At 48.5% G+C, this 17197-nt stretch overlaps 1 protein-coding gene across 1 annotated transcript in view; it reads right to left on the bottom strand.

Annotated features, from left to right (window-relative positions):
* The window catches only part of IGDCC4 (immunoglobulin superfamily DCC subclass member 4), a 97490-nt gene that overhangs the window by 34046 nt on the left and 46247 nt on the right, over positions 1 to 17197 (bottom strand). The window contains exon 4 of the mRNA XM_072870222.1: positions 12824 to 12957. Coding sequence (XP_072726323.1) covers positions 12824 to 12957 — 134 coding nt within the window. The remainder of the gene's footprint in view (positions 1 to 12823; positions 12958 to 17197) is intronic.

Raw genomic sequence — 17197 nt, 5'->3', positions numbered from 1 at the left:
ATTCCGACAAACATCAAAGAGTAAAACCAACGTGAGGTTTTTTTGTCTCCACTGCCATTAAGATAATTTCAGGTCAAGAGGGAATATTGTTAGAACCAAAGGAAAAAAAAAGAGCTGCAATTTCCAAGACATCTTTCACTGCCTGAACAAAACAGGTCACTGAATGCACCTGTGCCATGCTGGCCATTCTGTGGCACTAAAAGCTTTCACAGTGCTGCTATTCAAAACTTCATCTATGAGATTTCTTCCCCCCCACCCCAGCTTTGTTTTGTCTCTCCAAGTAGTAAAGCTGCTCTAGGCAAAAGCTTTGCCCAGCCCAAGGCACAACCCGTGGATTCACATCAAAACTCACTCTCACTGATGGCCTTTGTGGACTTTTTGCCCTTCTGAATCAGATGGATCAATTTTACCCGCTTTTACTGAAATAACGCCTGTAGGGTGCCAAACATGGCTCTGGGATGACTCAGAGTCATGCACTAGGACTGAGAGAAATCCTTTGGGCACTGAAAAGAGTTAGAGATGAAGGCTCTTTTCCTGCACAGTTCGTCAACCTGTGCACATGCCTGTGTTTGCACAGGGAGACAGCAAGGTTGCCATCACAGAGCAAGAGACAAGACTTCCTGATAATATGCAGAAATATTTCAAAATGTTCCGCCAGGTTTTATTGTTTATGAATGACTCACTACAGCAGACTTCTCAGTTTATGAGCTTTTCCACTCTCCTATCATTAGACGCAAAAGTCAGGCCAAATTCGGGTGCTCCACTTTTTCGTACCATTGCTCTCACGGGCATCTCTCAGCGTCTGGAGCTGGGTTCCAGGGCCAGGTGGTGGGCAGACACAGAGGAAATACAACAAATCGCTTATGATCAAGTGTAGTATAAAACCAGAAGGAGGTGGGGAGGGGAGCACAGGGAACGTTCAGACAGCAAGCGAGCATGCCAGACAGATCTCAGCACACAGGCTGCCTAACCTCTAAAAATCCAATCTGTATCATTTCAAAGCAAAGGGGAACTGTAAGCAGGGATGTAAAGGGAGGCACCACGGGGAGCTGCTTGGGACAAAGCTCAAAATGTTTATTTGAAGTTATAGCTCGAGTTGTAACATACACAAGTGATTTCAAACTCCAAGAGTTTACAACTTGAGTCTGCCTCTAATGAATCCATAATTCATCAGCTATCCTCTCCTGCCTCCCTGCTCTTGTTAGTGCAGAGTATCAGCAAAGAATTCAGGCAGGGTAACAGGAGGAAAACAGGAGGCTGGTTTTTGTTCAGACAATTTGTGACGGTCGTTTGCAGTGACAAGAGGATGACTTCTTGGACGGGAACTAACATCTCTCTCCCGACTCCATAAACACCCTGCCTCGGCGAAAGTGCTGGAAGGTTAAACATGACTTGCATGGTGACACATTCAGCCCTCAGCTGTCAGCAGTTCAAGATTTGGAGATATCCAACAATCAAGCAACAATCTTCTGTTCTGCGAACTTTCTCACCCTCTCTGGAGGAGGAGCATGAAACCTTATTCATCCCTGCAAGCCTCCCCCGGGAATAGATTCTAGCACTGAGCAGCTGTTCATTAGAGAAAGTCAATGCTGTCACTGCTGTTATTCTGCAGACAATAAAGGAGCAAATTACCCATTGCAAGGCACACACCTTCAAAAATGCAGGCGCTGTGTTTGCAGAGCATGTCCTACTCCTACTCCCTAGCTCTCTCCCTTTTCTCAGACAACTCACAGACCTCCTGGACTGTGCAGGGAGAAAGCTGACAGCAATCATGGAGGAGAAAAAACATCCTCCACACGTGCCTTCCTCTTCCCTTTACCCTTTCCTGGAAATTTATCTACAATTTATTTGTACTTCTGGGCTAGATCCAGGACAGGAGATAACTAGCATGTAAAATCTCTAGGCAGGACACTTGCCTAACTGTATCCTAACACTTTGGCACATCTGCTTTGGGGGCAATATAAACAATGCCAGATCTCAAACCTGAGCATGCTTAGCAACAAGCATTTCTTCCTTTGTAACTGTTCTCATCTGAACACAGCAATGCACAGCTTTGCAAGCAGGAAAGCAAAGCAGCCAAGAGAGGACTGGCACCAGTGATTTTTCAGAACTGGCTAGAGATGCTGAGTGCTGCCCTTCCAACACCCTACAATTCAGGCCTCCCCAAAGTATCACAAGTCAAACACTGCCTCCTCTTCTCCCTAAATGCAGCTCTTGCAAGCCCGCACCCTTTCTGAAAATTACCATTTGCTTTTTTGGGTTTTTCTTCCACTTTTGCTATACCAGCCCCTGGGGCAGTTTGGATCCAAGTTCTGTTTTCCTCCGTCACCCAATGCTTGGGTATTGGGACTGCAAAAGTTGTCCCAGTGCAATCTGGCAGCACCAGTGTCCATAGCCTCCATCATTAGAAATGCTCCTTTCTTTCCCTTTTCAGGCAGCTGCAGTGTGCCTGGGTCAGCGCACAAGTCAACTTGGAAGGGAGGCTGAAAAGGAACCCAGCTTTTATTGCACTAGTAACACTGTATTGGTATAACGTTTTTTTTCTGTCCAATAATATAAATGAGCTCAGTAAATCAGTTTTGTATTGTCTTTTTACCTCACATCCTCAAAACATTTTGTAAGCAGTTATGCATTTGTCAATACAAAGATTTAATTGAAAAGCTGAACAGGGAAGAAATTATCTCCACATTTTGGAACGGGGACAGAGTCTCTCTTCCTACTTACTAAGGTAGTGCTGCAGCAGACCAGCTACACATCATTTGTCATCATTAAAGCAGCATACAAACAAACATGCATAAATGATTAAAACACAGAAGTTCAATCACTTTCTTAGCGCTATTAAGAGACCTCCACATACAGCAGTTGTATCTCAAACTAATATCACAAAATCCCCAACAAGAAGTCAGCAAACAGATCCCAAAATACACGGTGCAACCTACACTTCTAATAGCAGGCACAAAACCTGCTCCTTTTAATGCCTGCATATATGTACATGTAAAATGGAGAATTTAATAGATGAAATACACTTCTGCAATATTAAAAAAAAAAGTGAGAAAGATTAATGAGTTTGGATGAGGACTGTTCATTTACTACCTGGACACACTCCTCAGACCAGCATCTGCCACAGCTTCTGGGGTCTCTCCACAGAGCGTGTTACATGCCGAGTGTAGCAGGAGGAGCTCCTCTGGGAACTGCTTTTCACTTGGCTTGAGAAATAGCCTGTTAAACATTTTCCCCAGCTCTGTGTCCTGTGTCTGGAAGCCTGGGGAGCACACGAATCCCAGTCCAGACAGGCAGAGGGGCCATCAGGCAGTCCTCTTTCATTCCCCTCGACTTCTTTATACAGCTGACAGATTTCAGCTCAGAAATTAAATCCTTTAATGTACTAGCTCAGCCACAAGTTGACACCCTGAACTATATGTAACCAGAAGCCCAGAAAGAGGCTGAGCAGTGGCAGGTTTCCAGGAACGGCTTTGGATTTTTAGGGGCCTCTTCCCCCACCCCAAACCCTTGCACCTTTATGGTGTGGAGTTTTACATATCCAGGGAAAGTTTAGCTCTGCTGCAAAGCAGTCGGAGCGTGCTTTGCCCACCACTCCAACTCCTGTAAAGCTGTCAACATTGGCTCTCTGTTTGCGTACATGCGTTTGGAACTGCTCTTCATCACGCCAAAAGGGACGAGAGCCAGCCAGACTGCACAACAAATTCCTGCTCGCTTCCCCAGCGAGTGCTTGGAAGTGCCTACATTTGCACTGCTCCGAGCGGGAGCTAGGCAAAATAAACAGGAGGTGCCGTGCCGACAGCCGCGGCCATGCAGCCCTGTAGCCCCACTGCACAGACAGCTGCTGCTTCTTACAAGAATTAGGGCTCTTCTGGTTTTCTGCCGCAGGCTCAAGTTAGCCAAAGGGGTTGGAGACCTGAGGCCATGCATGTGAATCCTCAGAAGCCTGCAGATCCGTCACAGCGAGTTTCTGGGAGGCAGAAGAAGCAGACCACGAGCTGGAATGCGGCAGAGGCAATAGGAAATCCAAGCTTAGGGTACAGTGGACACTGAGACCTATCAGGAGGACCATATTGGGGCATTATTGATAATGTCACCTTTGTGTAATTAACAAGCCTTTAGCCATTCTTGGCACATTTTCATAGATCCTAGTGCAAACAAACTCCTTGAAGTAAAGTCATTCAGTGTACAGTAGGAGTTAAGCCTCTAGATCAGATGAGAGGCCAAGAAAAAGAAGTGAAGAAAGGAGCAAAGGTACCTCAGTGTCTCTGAAAGCAGTTTGGAGAACGGCAGAGCACACTCCCTGCCCTAACCCTAAGACCCAGACAGCTTATGTTACTCACGCTGAGCTCTTAAAGCACTGCAAGCCCCAGCCATTCCCCAGCAGCTGCCAGGAACACAGACAAGAAGGACAAGGGCTGCAAGAGGATGCTTTGCAAAGTTATCACCAGAACAGGAACCACAATACTATGCCAGGCACGTCCCACGGCTGACAACACTGATGCTACTGCAACACGCCATTCTCTGCAGCACAAGGGCACAACCGGACCCCATCCTTCATGTGACCTGTGCTGCTCCAGTCCAGTCGGTCAACCTGTCTGGCTGCTGTGGACACCAATCCTCCACACAGCTCTAGCACAGCGCCTCAGCCCTGACCAGCCAGGACAAGGTCCCAGCTTCCCAGCAGGGCTAGGCTCTGGTCCAGTGGTTCAAGAGAAAGAGAGTCTTCCCTGGTCTCTGCCACTAACTCACTGTGCTGCTGTGGGCACATCTCTCAGCATCTCTGTGACTCCATCTGCTCAGAGTTCGTAACATAGCTAATTCACAGAAGTGAAAGTGCAAAAGTAATAGCCAGAAGGCATCAGAAGACCCTTAACAAAAGCCACGGTATCAGAGATTTAAATATAGACAACTCCCTCAAATCAGTAAACACCGAATGGCCCTGGGAACCCAAACTTGCCAGCCTCTGGGATTCAGTGTGAACATTCCCACACTTCTTTAACCATCATTACACCAGTGCGCTCTGTCATCTTCCTAGGCCAGCACATCACCTTCCAGGATTATGTAGGAGAAATCTCCAAGAAAAAAGGTAAAGACGCTCTGTTACCTCTTGTACAGAAATGAGACAGAGACATGGTCAACAGAAGACCCTTCTGGCTCACAGGGCACAAGCCCTGAAACTCGTCCTTACTCAGTCACCTCACCTTGTCTCAGTAACCGGAGCCATTTCACTCCAGTAACTTCCTCCTTGTGCTCGGAGGCTGATGTTTCCCAGGGGCTGACACCTATTTCATCAGATCTATTTGCTATTCAGATTTATTTGCAACATCAGATCTATTTGCAATTCACGTACATCTAGCGACAGCAGAGAGGGAACAGGCAGGAGGCCCTGGGCTGTGCCGAAGGGCACAACCTGCTTTCTTTGGCAGCCGGAATGAGGCAGAGCACAAGCCCTGGTCACAGAGATGGCCGTTCATGTCACTGTCATGCACAGCTTTGAAAAGAGAAACATTATGGGAAACCACCTTGTAGTGTGGTCTCCCTGATGCCAGGTACACAGAATGCTTCCTACAAGCTACGCTTTGAACACACAACATGCTGGGAGCCTACAGTAACACAGTCTGGCAGCAAACGAAGACTGCCAACTTGGAAGGAAGAACTAAAAGCAGATGGATGCATCTGCATTAACTCAGGACAATGCAAATCTGTTTTTCTAGGAAAAGTCTGGAAGGAAAGCTGGCTTTCCATGGGGAAAGATCATTAGTGATATCCACAGATTCTGTCAAAGCCCTTCGGCTGGACACTTGCTGAGTGCCGCAGAGAGCCCCGATCTGTCTATGGCTGTGCCTGAAGACACGGTGTTTGGTAACACCACCTGCCCCTCCTTATCCCATCCTTCTTCTCTTCTCCTGCTTCCCACTCTTGTCCACAATCCATGTGGCATTGCTCCTTGGCTGCCCTGGAAACAGAGCTGGGCAAGAGCATCTCTGTTACTGAAGGCAAACTCCAAGCTGTGTCCTGAGCGATCCCTGGCATCCAAGATATCCAAGCAAGGGCTCAGAGCAGCACGGCTCAGCTCCTGATTCAGCCTCCCCGGTGATCTGGGCTGACTCACCCCATTTTTGTTCCTTAGCAGCACCAGGCCTGTAGATACTGGTGGGTCTTTGAGACAGGGACAAGCCTCCTCCATATGTCTGTCCCATGTCTAAAGCAATGGGACTGTGAGCTTTGCTATGCCTCCGGACACTTCCGACATCTTCACTCCAGCTGTTAAGATGCTGTAAGTGCTGTCGGGCACCGCTAGCCCTCGACCTCAGAGAGCTACTGAGGCTCTGCTGTAACACAAATGATTAATAATTAACAAGTGCCATCAGGAACTCAACCACATCAACCTTCCTGTCCCGTAGCCCATTGCAAGCTGGTGACCTAATTATGATCTCTATTCTTAGCTCCCATCCAGCCTCACTGTGCAGGCACAGCCTGTTCAGTACCCTCCGGGAGCGGCCAGGTGTGATCCCTGCAGTGCAGATGTGCTGATGCACCACAGAGTTACACCAGCACCAAAAGACTCTTGGAGGACAGCTGAATGGAGACTGCCGCTTAAACCCTGCTTCAGTCAGAGCCTTACCAAACACCAGCTCTTATTTTAGGAAGCCTCAAAAGCAAAGCAGATCTGGATTAATAAGAGATGTACGTGGAGAACACTGGAGGACCGTAAGCCATCTCTGAATCCAGTCATCTCTCATCTTCAGGAATCAGAGGCACAGCTGCCCATAACACAGGAGCCTGGCCATACCTGACAGCTCCAAACATAATGCACAGCCAATGCTGCGTGTGGGAGAGACCAGTTTCCCCTCAGGATGTGGAAACCACTCACCTATTCCCAGCCGTACACCCCTTGTTCTGCTCTATTATCCTTGACACCTCTGTTGCCACTCACTTCGGTGCCAACCCCGGGCTTAGCTGTTCTGCTTAATGGGAGGTGAGGGCTCTGAATTTTGTATCAAACCCTCTGTCACCGCAGGCTGCTAGAGCTGTCAGGAGCGTGGCATATCATAGCCCCACTGAACTTCACAGACAGCTGAGCTGAAACCCCCCCTCCGGCTCGCGGGAACAGGCTGCTGACACTTGAGCTACGAGAAGCTTTCCCTCGGTGATGTGAGTGGTGTGATGCATGCTGGCCCCGTACGAACTCCAGTCAAGGAGAGAGCTGTGTGTTTGGGTGGGTGCCTGACGCATGTCTGCACCAGCCCTTCACAAGTTTCACCCAAAATCTGTGGTCTCAGTCCTGTTCCATGCATGCTTGAAATCACTAGCATTGCTAGGCTCAGTAAAAGGGAGAGGGAGTGAAAGTTTACAGCTCATGTTAGGCAGAAGGTCACTTCTAGCTTTAAAGATCTATTTATTAAGCTAGAAATGCTGTGTATCTCCTCCTTGATCTTGCCATTCTCTGAACTCACACTTACCGTGGTTTGCTTAGCATCCTCTGCCACAGAGGAGGATCAAGAGCATTTTTCACAACCCAGCAGATGCATTATGCAAACAGCTTCAGATACCTGCCGCCCAGGAAACTGGAGCTTCAAAACACACATGAACAGAGTCTTCATGGCTGAGCTTTTGGGATGTCAAGTGGAGAGCAGTTCCCTGCTTAACTGCTAGTAAAGCGAGAGCAGAGGGCAAAGAAAAACAGGGTGCTAAAAGAAGAGAGGGAAAAGTGGCAGAGGTCTGTGCCCAGCAGAAGAGGCACAAGGAATGGGGACACAGCAATTGCAGGCTGGAACTGGGATGCCTCCTTCTCCAGAGGTGAAGCATCACTTGCTGGTTAAGCCAACAACTCACAGTAAAAATGCAGCTGCCTTATCCCAGCCCATGTTTTCTCTCCCTACGCATTTCCATGACCCTCTCCCCTCCCACAAGCACAGCCTTAAGCAGTCTCCTGTGCCCACAAACACAGCTGTGGATAGCTCTCCCCCACAACACCGCAGGGCCTTGCTGCCTCTGCCACGTGGGTTCCTGCCAGAGGAAGACCACCCCTGACCAGGTGGGACCACCACCCCACTTTGGTTAACGCTGCCCTTCTCCATCAATGGCAGCACACGCAACGCGATCAACGCCCGGCTGCAGTCAGGGAGGTCAGACCAGAGCAGCACTGACCCAAATCCGAACTGCCCTGTCCCTAGATTGCACAGTATCCGTGTTCAAAGCTGCAAGGGGAGAACAGCACGTGTCGTCAGGGCTCAGGCTGAGCGCCAACCCAGCATCCAGCACGTCATTCACACATGCAGGGACTGAAAATCCACTTGTGGTAACAGCACGTCTGTTTCTGTGAGGTGGTGGCCAACTACGAGTGCTGCTCACTTCATCACCACCTTCCCCTCCATCCCCAAAGCTCATCCCATTCAATAGCTGTATTCTCCTACAACCCTTTGGAGCAGGAACCACCTAGGTCCCAGCACCTAGAGCCAGGCTCTCCCTTGGTACCCGCAAGCCACTGCAATACAAACACCAAAAGAACAAAAAATGTGAGGGTGTTTCAGCTGCTTCCAAGCTCTGTCCCTGTTATCATATTTCATACAAATATTTGGCTGAAGAATACATTTCCTGGGACACTGCTGCAGCAAGCTGCTACAACTGTCAACGTAAATGATGTTCTGCCAACGGCAATCTCACAGTGTCATCTCTAATAACACAGTACTAAATCCCAACTCACGGGGGACGTGCTCATCTGCTGGAAGACCCTTCAGTGGCATGCTCAGCCCAGACCTCCGCCCTGCTGTACCTACGCCCATCACCCTGATCTGTTCTCCCCATTCCTGCATTTATTGCAGCACAGGCACAGGATCACGTGGAGCACGACTGTTGAAACCACCACACGAACATCGCTGCATGGATGTTTTGTTGGTGCTGGGGGAAGGCTGTTGCACAATCTGATTCTTGCCAGCCTGGTCTGAGGCAAAGGTTTTACCCGTATCCAGGGTGACGTGTCACAGCAATGACTACTCTGCACGCGCAGATCAGGAGTAGGGTGCAGAGGACACAAGGAAGAAAAACCCCACACCCACAATCAGCTACATATCTGCATCTTCCTCTGCAAGTGCGCCTTGATGCCCAGCTCACCTGAGCAGACAGACCTCCAGCACCACATGTCTATAATCACTCTCCAGACAGACCCATCACTTCTAAGAGGGCAACTCCAAGCCTATTAGATTATCCCTATTTACAGAGGCAGAAATTAAAGTATTAAGGAACTGATTCTCCTCTGTAGCCTGACAACAGAGAGGAAAGGAGAACCCAAGAGTCCCGGCTCCCAGGACCACGCTTTGTTGACTCTGACGGTTATTTGTGCTGCACTGGGGATGCAGACATGATATGGGACAAACAGATAGCAAGAGGTAGTCCCTATCCCCAAGGAAACACACAAAGAGCAATCATACCCATGACAAGGAGGGGAAAAGTGAAGTGATAGGCAAAGTGACCTGCTGAGACCATATAACGTCATGTTCCCCAAGCCTTTCTGCTACTCTTCTTTGAGAGCCGTTTTATGAAGCATGGCAGCACTTCCTTGTGGATGCCAAGGACCTGGGAACACAACCAGGACACACTGAGAACTAATTCTTTATATATGAGTTCAAAGTAGGGCTCAAGAGCTTGCTTCCAGAAAAAGGAGCTACAAGAAACAAGACACAGTCCCGTCAAGACCTGACCCCAAGCAAAGGCAGCATGCATAGACGGAGCGCCTGGGAAAAGCATCCTGCAGCCAGCTCCTAATGCCCTTTTTGGCAGAGAGCGCAGGAGGGCTGCAGTGTTCATTCATCATCTGTCCAGGTGAGGGGTGAAGGGACAGAGCTGCCAGATGTGTTTGGCACTCTGTTCGCCGGGAGGAGTGGAGATCCAAGGGGAAAATCCAAGTTATCCCTATTTCGACAGCAGGCTGCTTCAGGGCTGCGTGACTGTATCCCGCTCTCCGTCTGCTCTCTTCCCTTCCAGCTCAATATGCCGCTTCCCCAAGGAACGTCTGGAAATTTGCACCATGAAGTCTGCACAGCCGAAACATCTGCAGCGCTTACAGCACCACCGTGCACCGCCGCTCTCTGCCCTGTGTAAAGCCAGCATGTGTTTAGCCACTGACACACAATACAGCCTTCCCCACGTGACGGGGAAGTCACACTGTCAAGGGAAACAACACTTTTGGGGTTTTTAGGCCATGCAAATATGACAGAAGGGGGTCGTGCTAATTGCTGCCTCTACTGGGAACAGGTCTTTAATAAGGGAGATGGAACAATTCCCAGCCATCATATCGGGAACAAGGGGTAGAGGGGTGAGGAAAAGGACAACTGAGCAGAAGAGCTACAGGGAAATGGATTCTTTTGCTATGCACAGCCAGTTCAAATACAGCGCTGTCTGTCAGGGGCAGAGGCATGAATATGAGATGTTCCCAGGCCTGAGCACTGGCAAACCCAGTGCAAGTGGAAGTGTTTGCATTATAACCAGCACAGCCCCAAAATCCATCACAAGCACACAGGCTCGGCCATCATCACACGGCACTGCCCAGTGCTGTCACTGGGACACCAAAGCTGCAGGCACAGCTGGTAAGGAGACACTAGGTCCCACTGCACAGGCCTTTTCCAGGAGCCTTGGCAGTGCAGCAGGACTGAAAGAGTGGACTCCCATCTTATCTCAGTGCAAATGACTCACTAGCCATCAGCAGGGAGGGAAGAAGCAGTTTAGTTGTTCCTGCCTGCAGACACATAGGAGTTTGGTCCCTGAAATTTCCAAATAAGCAGCTCAAGCAACACTAAATAGTGGTATTTCAGGTTATTGTTCTCTTTTTTTTTTCCTCTGGGATTTTTTGTTTGTTTTGGTTTAGTTCGGTTCTATTATTTACAACCGGCAAAGGATTTCTGCCTGACCAGTTCACTCCAGCTACTATCAGCTGCTTCTGAACAAGGAGGAAAAGACTCCTCAAGCCCGTCCAGGCATCCAAAAATGTGCCTCTGAAGGTGAAGTGCTGAAACAAAAAAGGATCAATACCATGCCAGTCACTCATGGAGGAGTTTGCAGCCTGAATAGGTCACTGCAGTTTCCCATCTGCCTCAGAGATACTTCTCCCCAATTATAAAAAAACCCCAGAGATTTAACAGGCATGTTTTTCATCACTATCAGCTCAATCTGGTGAAAAACTCAACCTCGCATATTTGTTTTTGCAGCCAGCGGGTGGTGTGGTGCTGCAGAAGCGAGATTTGGGTGAGAACTCCAGGCAGAAATCTGCTCAGGCCGGCTGGTGCTCCAGAAGGAACGCTTCCCATTTAACCTCTTCCATTGCCTGCATTTGCAAAGCAGATTAAACATTGCAGAGTTACAAGATACTATTATGCAGAATGAGTTATGATGCCAAGGACAGCATATTCACCTTTGTAGCCTGATCAACAGCAAACCAGACCCAACATGGGAGCTGTCTCTGGAGCGTGGAACGGCCCATAGCAAGCGCTCCCCTCACCTCTGTGCTTCATTAAGCACACAGAGGATCTGGCAGGGGCTGGCAATTAGATACAGAGCATTCAACCCCTCACAAATTCTCCTCAGATTCCACACAGATTACCTCCACGACACAATCCATTGATCAGAGGTATAGTCTCAGGCTCCACAGTTAATTATACTCCCTGCTGATGGATGAACAGCAAAGCCATCTCTGTGAAAATACATTGGTAGCAGAATGCCAAGCAACACAATCCTAAACAAAGACAAAACGGGCTGGGAAGGATTTCAGAGCTTTCAAGGTTAAAGCTGCCTACAAAATACACTGGGGTCGGCATGAACAGGAGACCGACGTGGCAGGGGGGCACTGTCCCGAGAGAAGGGACAGCTCAGCCAGACTCCCAGCCCTGGTGAGTTTGCCCACTTGCAGGACAGGGATTATACAATACTGGGGAGGCAGCCAGGCGTGCTGGGAAGGATGCTGGAGTCTAGAGACCCCACACTGCATGCTCTCAGCTACATTCTCATGTCCAGACTTGCCCACTGCGCTCTTGGTTTACAGAGAAAAATGCACTAAGAGACTGAGGCCCAGATTGGGAGGCAAAGGACAGCTCACATCCAAAGCCTTGCTCCAACAGTCTGTGTCACCAGAAGAAATCCCAGCTGAGGCTGTTCCCAAATACCACAAAAAGGTCTCTGAAGCCTACCCAACACCTCAGCAAAGAGCCAGCAACACGGACACAGAACGCAAGTCAGATGTCACTGTGCCTAACCTCCTCTGGACCCTGCGAGGCAACCCAGGGACACAGCCCTGCCAACTATTCCAGCCTCCAACTGTTTCTCTTGCTATCTTGGGCAAGTGTCTTCCTCTGTCTGTGCCAGCCTTTGCTTGTCTTGCCATCCAAGGCCACTGAAGATAAGATCGCAACAACCTGCACTTCCCCAAGGTGCAAGCAGGGTGCCTGACCCCTTCTAAGAACCCCAGAACATAAAGGAGTCTAGGGCTGTTAAAATCCACTTGCTGCTACAATCCACCTGCAAAAAAATCCCTTGGCACAGAGAGAAACAACCCCATTATTAATGCTGGCTGCCTAGTCCTGGGGCCAGGCAGAGCAGCCAGCTGTGACTCCCAGGTGGCAATACCTGCCAATCCAGACTGCTTAACCCATCAGAGTAAAGAGAAATCTTTAATAAAATGCCTTCTCTGCAGGTTTTAACCAAAGCCTGCCATGTGCAAAGCCACACCAGCAGGAGAGATTATCACTGGTATTTCAGCTCAGCTTGCCATCACACACAATGGCTACCTGGCAGACGTGCCCAGCCCAACACACTGCTGCCTGCACCTTACCTTTCAGGACACTGAGGATTGCATCATTGCTGTAGCGTTTTCGGGCGGCGTTGGTTGCCACGCAGTGGTAAGCCCCAGCATCACTCTCCCGCACATCCACGATTTGGAGGACACCATTTGGAAGAGTTATAAACCTAAGTGACCAAAAGGAAGAGTGTGAGACAGGCTATGCCTTACCTGAGCTATTAATCAACTCAAAAGTCCTCTTATCACTTCTTTTTCATGTGCATATGTATCATGTACAGACCCTGGTAATCACAACAGAGTGGGACTGACAAACCTTTGAGCCACCCAGCTGGTGATTCTTGAAAAGGTCTGTACCTGCTGCTACCTGCGGCACTGGAGTTTTCACAACATAGGATCTGCTTTTCAGAGACCAGACCAACAAGGCTTTGCTGCTACAAGCCAACTGTATAGTATAAAACTACATACACACATACACATTTCTTCATGCAGATTTGTAGACATCTCCAAGTGTACAAGTGCCTTCGCACACACTACAGCCAGTTTCACCACTTGCTTTTCACAAAGGTTTGGTAAACGGAGAAAAAATACATTGCAAAGAAGTCTGAACATCATCTTTTTCCTGCTGCACCTCAAGTACATGAAGGGACCAACTGATACACAGCTACGCCTTCATGGCCCAAAGCAGTCAGGACACAACCGCCTGAAGCTGCACCATTCCTGGGTTGAGTGCTTTTGTTCTTCCAAGAGGTTCTGGCTTTCACAAGCTGACAACCTTACAGCCGGGCATTCAGTATCCCCCCCATTTGCCCATGGGCTGCTACTGGGCAACACTTCCATGGAGTGAAATGGCTACATGGCTCACAACATGAACACAATCCTTGCTGCATTCGACTGAACAAAGCAGATGATTAGCAATTAGCATAAAAGTAGGAGCTGGCTGTCAGCATCTCCATTTTCTGCCTGGATTCCTAGATGGCAGCCTCTTTATTCTTGAATGCAAGACACAAAGCCTACGTGATCCTTTTTAATTATATATGAGATCCATTTTTAATTGCAAGCCTCTATAAACAGAGCTGCTGAGCTTTGACAGGCAGCTCTGGGTTATCAGTCTTCATTATGAGGAGGACACATTCAAAGGCAATTGCTAAGGGGAGGGATAGCAGCTATTCCACAGGAACAGCACAAAGACAAGTTATAACCATGAATGCCAGTCCTTCCATCCACAAAGATCCCAATAAGTATACCCGATAATTAAAACTGTGGTTCTCCAGGTGCTGAGACAGCTGGAGTGCCATGAGAAAGGGTCATGGAACCAGGAGGACCTTAAGAGATCACCCATCCTGTGTTCAAGCCATGGTCACCAACAGCACACCTGCTCCTGCAAACATTTATCCTAAATCTCCAGTAATGGAAATACCTCCCCTGCCCTAAGCAGTCTGTTCCAGAGACAAATATCCCTGCTGCGAGTCTAGCACCTATCCTGGACCTCAGTTGCTGCAATCTGAGCTCATCACTTCTTGTCCTCTTCACAGCTGATGAAGAAACAGAAGAGCTAACAGAGCTCCTCCAGTGACCATGCTGCCTCTACTGGCACAATCCTACAGCCTGATTCATGGACACAGCCTTGCTGAAGCTTCCCACGTACACAAGGGCAACTGCCCCACATCCCTAAAGCCATGCTCCCACTACTTACAAAGACATTTTTCTCAGGATCAGGCTCCAGAGACCTCAGAGGAGGGGGAACCCAGAAAGCCCTCATCAGAATGCCTCGTCAGGACTCACGAGAAAGACAACAAATATTTGCATCCTCTCAGCTCTGTGGAGGGAAAGCCTCCCACTGCGATAATATTTATTTTTGTCGTGCATCTGCTATTTGAGTCTGTAATTAATATCAACATATTTCAAACACTAGGCAAGGCATCTCCCAGCCACAAAAAGACACTCCAATTATGTATCACAGATTCACTGAGGCTGGGAAGCACCTCTCAAAATTGTCTATGGTCTTTCCGCTCTCAGAGGGGGGTCAGCTAGACCAAATTGCTCAGCACCATGTCCACGGTCACACTCAGCCAACGCACTCAGCTGCTCTTGAGGGCAGAAAACAAGCCACTGTGTTTCTAAAGAGAGCAGGAGCTGGAGGCAAGGGGGAGTGAGTGGGGAGACTCAATCAACACGTAGCTCAAGATGGTCCCTTCGGCAAGGCCGGCAGCGGAGAGATCTACTTAATGCAGTATGTCCTGTTGGGAAAGCACGACAGAGGTGAGCATTGCTCTCCCAGGGAAGCAAGGAGGGAAGAAAGGTAGGATTTCTCTACCCACAATTTCCTCCCAGTTGCTCTCAAAGCCTCCAGCTCTTCAGGCTCCCGGCAGCCCTGGACTAGAAGCCTCCAGGCAGCTGCAAGGGCATTTTGCTCCATCCCCAGGCTCTCTGCAAGGAAGCTAAGTTTGCCTGATGATTCAGAGCAGACAGTTGGCACTAGCTTTTCTTCCACATAAAGGGCAGATCTTTGTCTGCTCACCTTCACTACGAACTAAGCAGAAAACAAAAACCAAAGGGCAGGTAGACAAAGGCCCTGGGAGAAACAGAAATGCTGGCACCTCAGCAGTCTAAGAAGTTTTGCCGTTCACGGCCATAGGGCCAGGATCTCACAGGAGACTGCCTTGAATGGGGGCGAGAGGCCAGACCCCGCTTGCAGTGCGTAGCTGGTTAAAGGGCAGCACACTCGGACCAGGGCCCAACTACTATGGGCACAGAAGGCAGCAACCTGCAAGAGCAACAGGGCACAAGCGTGCAGCTGTTCCCCTCTCTGCTCCTCCCCAAGCAGACTCATACTTTAGAGGAGGGGCAGAGAAGAGAGCACGGGGGGCCGACGGCTGCTCACCTCTTCAGTGACGATTACAAGGGTAGTGCTCAAGAACTGATACCAAGCACCGCTGCCTCGTGTCCAACCCTTGCAACCCTACAGCTCAGTGTGCTACGCTGTGTGTATAGCGGAGAATATTCCGGCATTAACACTCCAACTCCCTTTCTTACTTTCTCCCCAGTAAACTGCTAGCACACCCTTTCTCGCAGCCTTTTGAAGGTATACAAAGTAGATGAAAGCACCAGTCCTCAGGACAAGTTAGGAACCTGCAGCTTCGTTGCAGACCAAAAAACTGCAAGCCCTTTTGCTCACAGCTCAAGAGCCCTGTATGTGAACGTGAACCATATTAAGGCCGTAAGAACTCTTGACACATGACAGAAGCAAACTCTCCACACAGATAAAACCCTCACTTAGACAAAATGTGGAAAAAGATATTGTGATCGTGGACCATGTGATCTGTAGGGTATGTGTTTGTGTGCAGACCTCCAAAGACCTCCAGTTCCTAGCAATTACTCATCTTGCCTCTAGAGAAAATAAACAGCAATTTGGAGCCCGGTATGAAACCCAGCCAGCACCTAAAACAGAGAAGAGATTACGCCAAGAGATGTAGCGCACACCCCAAAGCAACTGCAATCTAGAGAAATCCTGCAAGCCACCTCTCAGCATTGCTGCAGATTTAAGATCATGTTTTTTAAAAGTACTTCAGAGCCAGAACTGCAAAATACTTCTGTGCCTTACTCACATATGAAAGTTAGATTTTTGTCCTGAACTTCAGCAGGGCAGGAAAGGTATTCTGAAAACATCAATAAGCACTTCTCTACCCTTTGGGTTGTCTACGTAGTTTTTAAGCTCAGCCTTCAGCACCTTTGAGGTGGCACCATGCTAGAACCTGCATCCAAGAGCAAAGGCCAAAGAGAGTGCCCAAAGGCAAGATCAAGATAAAAAAAGATACAAAAGAAAAAAAAAGAAGAAAAAATAAAAAGCAATATCAGCTTGCCATGATTATTCTATCCCTCTCAAAATAAATCATAAACACTGATGTAGTAGCATTATCTCAAGGGTTCTATCTATAGCCCCAGAGCCTGATTTTGTACATACACCTAATCTTGCTATTCTGGAATATAAAATCATCATCCTGTTGCCTACCTATCCAAACGATTGCATTTTCACAGGTTCATCAGATGTGTGCACAGGAGGGAGTCCACAGTAATCAGAGGCTGGCCTGAGATCTGGTCCTTAGGCATGATGGGGTAAGGATAACAGAGAGCTCTGGTTGGCAGCCAATGTTTCCTGGAATTCACTTAATTCCTTCGAAAGCTGGTAACATTAAATCCAACAACAACAACTAGACAACAACAAAAAAGCAAATCCTTCTGAAAAAGCATATTAGCTAAAACATGATTTAAAAAGCAAGATCTGCAGCCAGAGATTATGGTCTGGCTTTTACAAGGAAAACAATTTTCAGGCTGCCCGTGTTGAAAGCAATCTCCGAGCAAGTAATTTCACAACATCCATTGAGCTGTCTCATTAAAAAGCCATTGCCC

The sequence above is a fragment of the Ciconia boyciana genome, chromosome 8 (assembly GCF_034638445.1).
Source record: "Ciconia boyciana chromosome 8, ASM3463844v1, whole genome shotgun sequence".
NCBI classification, from domain to species: domain Eukaryota; kingdom Metazoa; phylum Chordata; class Aves; order Ciconiiformes; family Ciconiidae; genus Ciconia; species Ciconia boyciana.
This window is presented reverse-complemented; position numbering and strand designations above follow the sequence as displayed.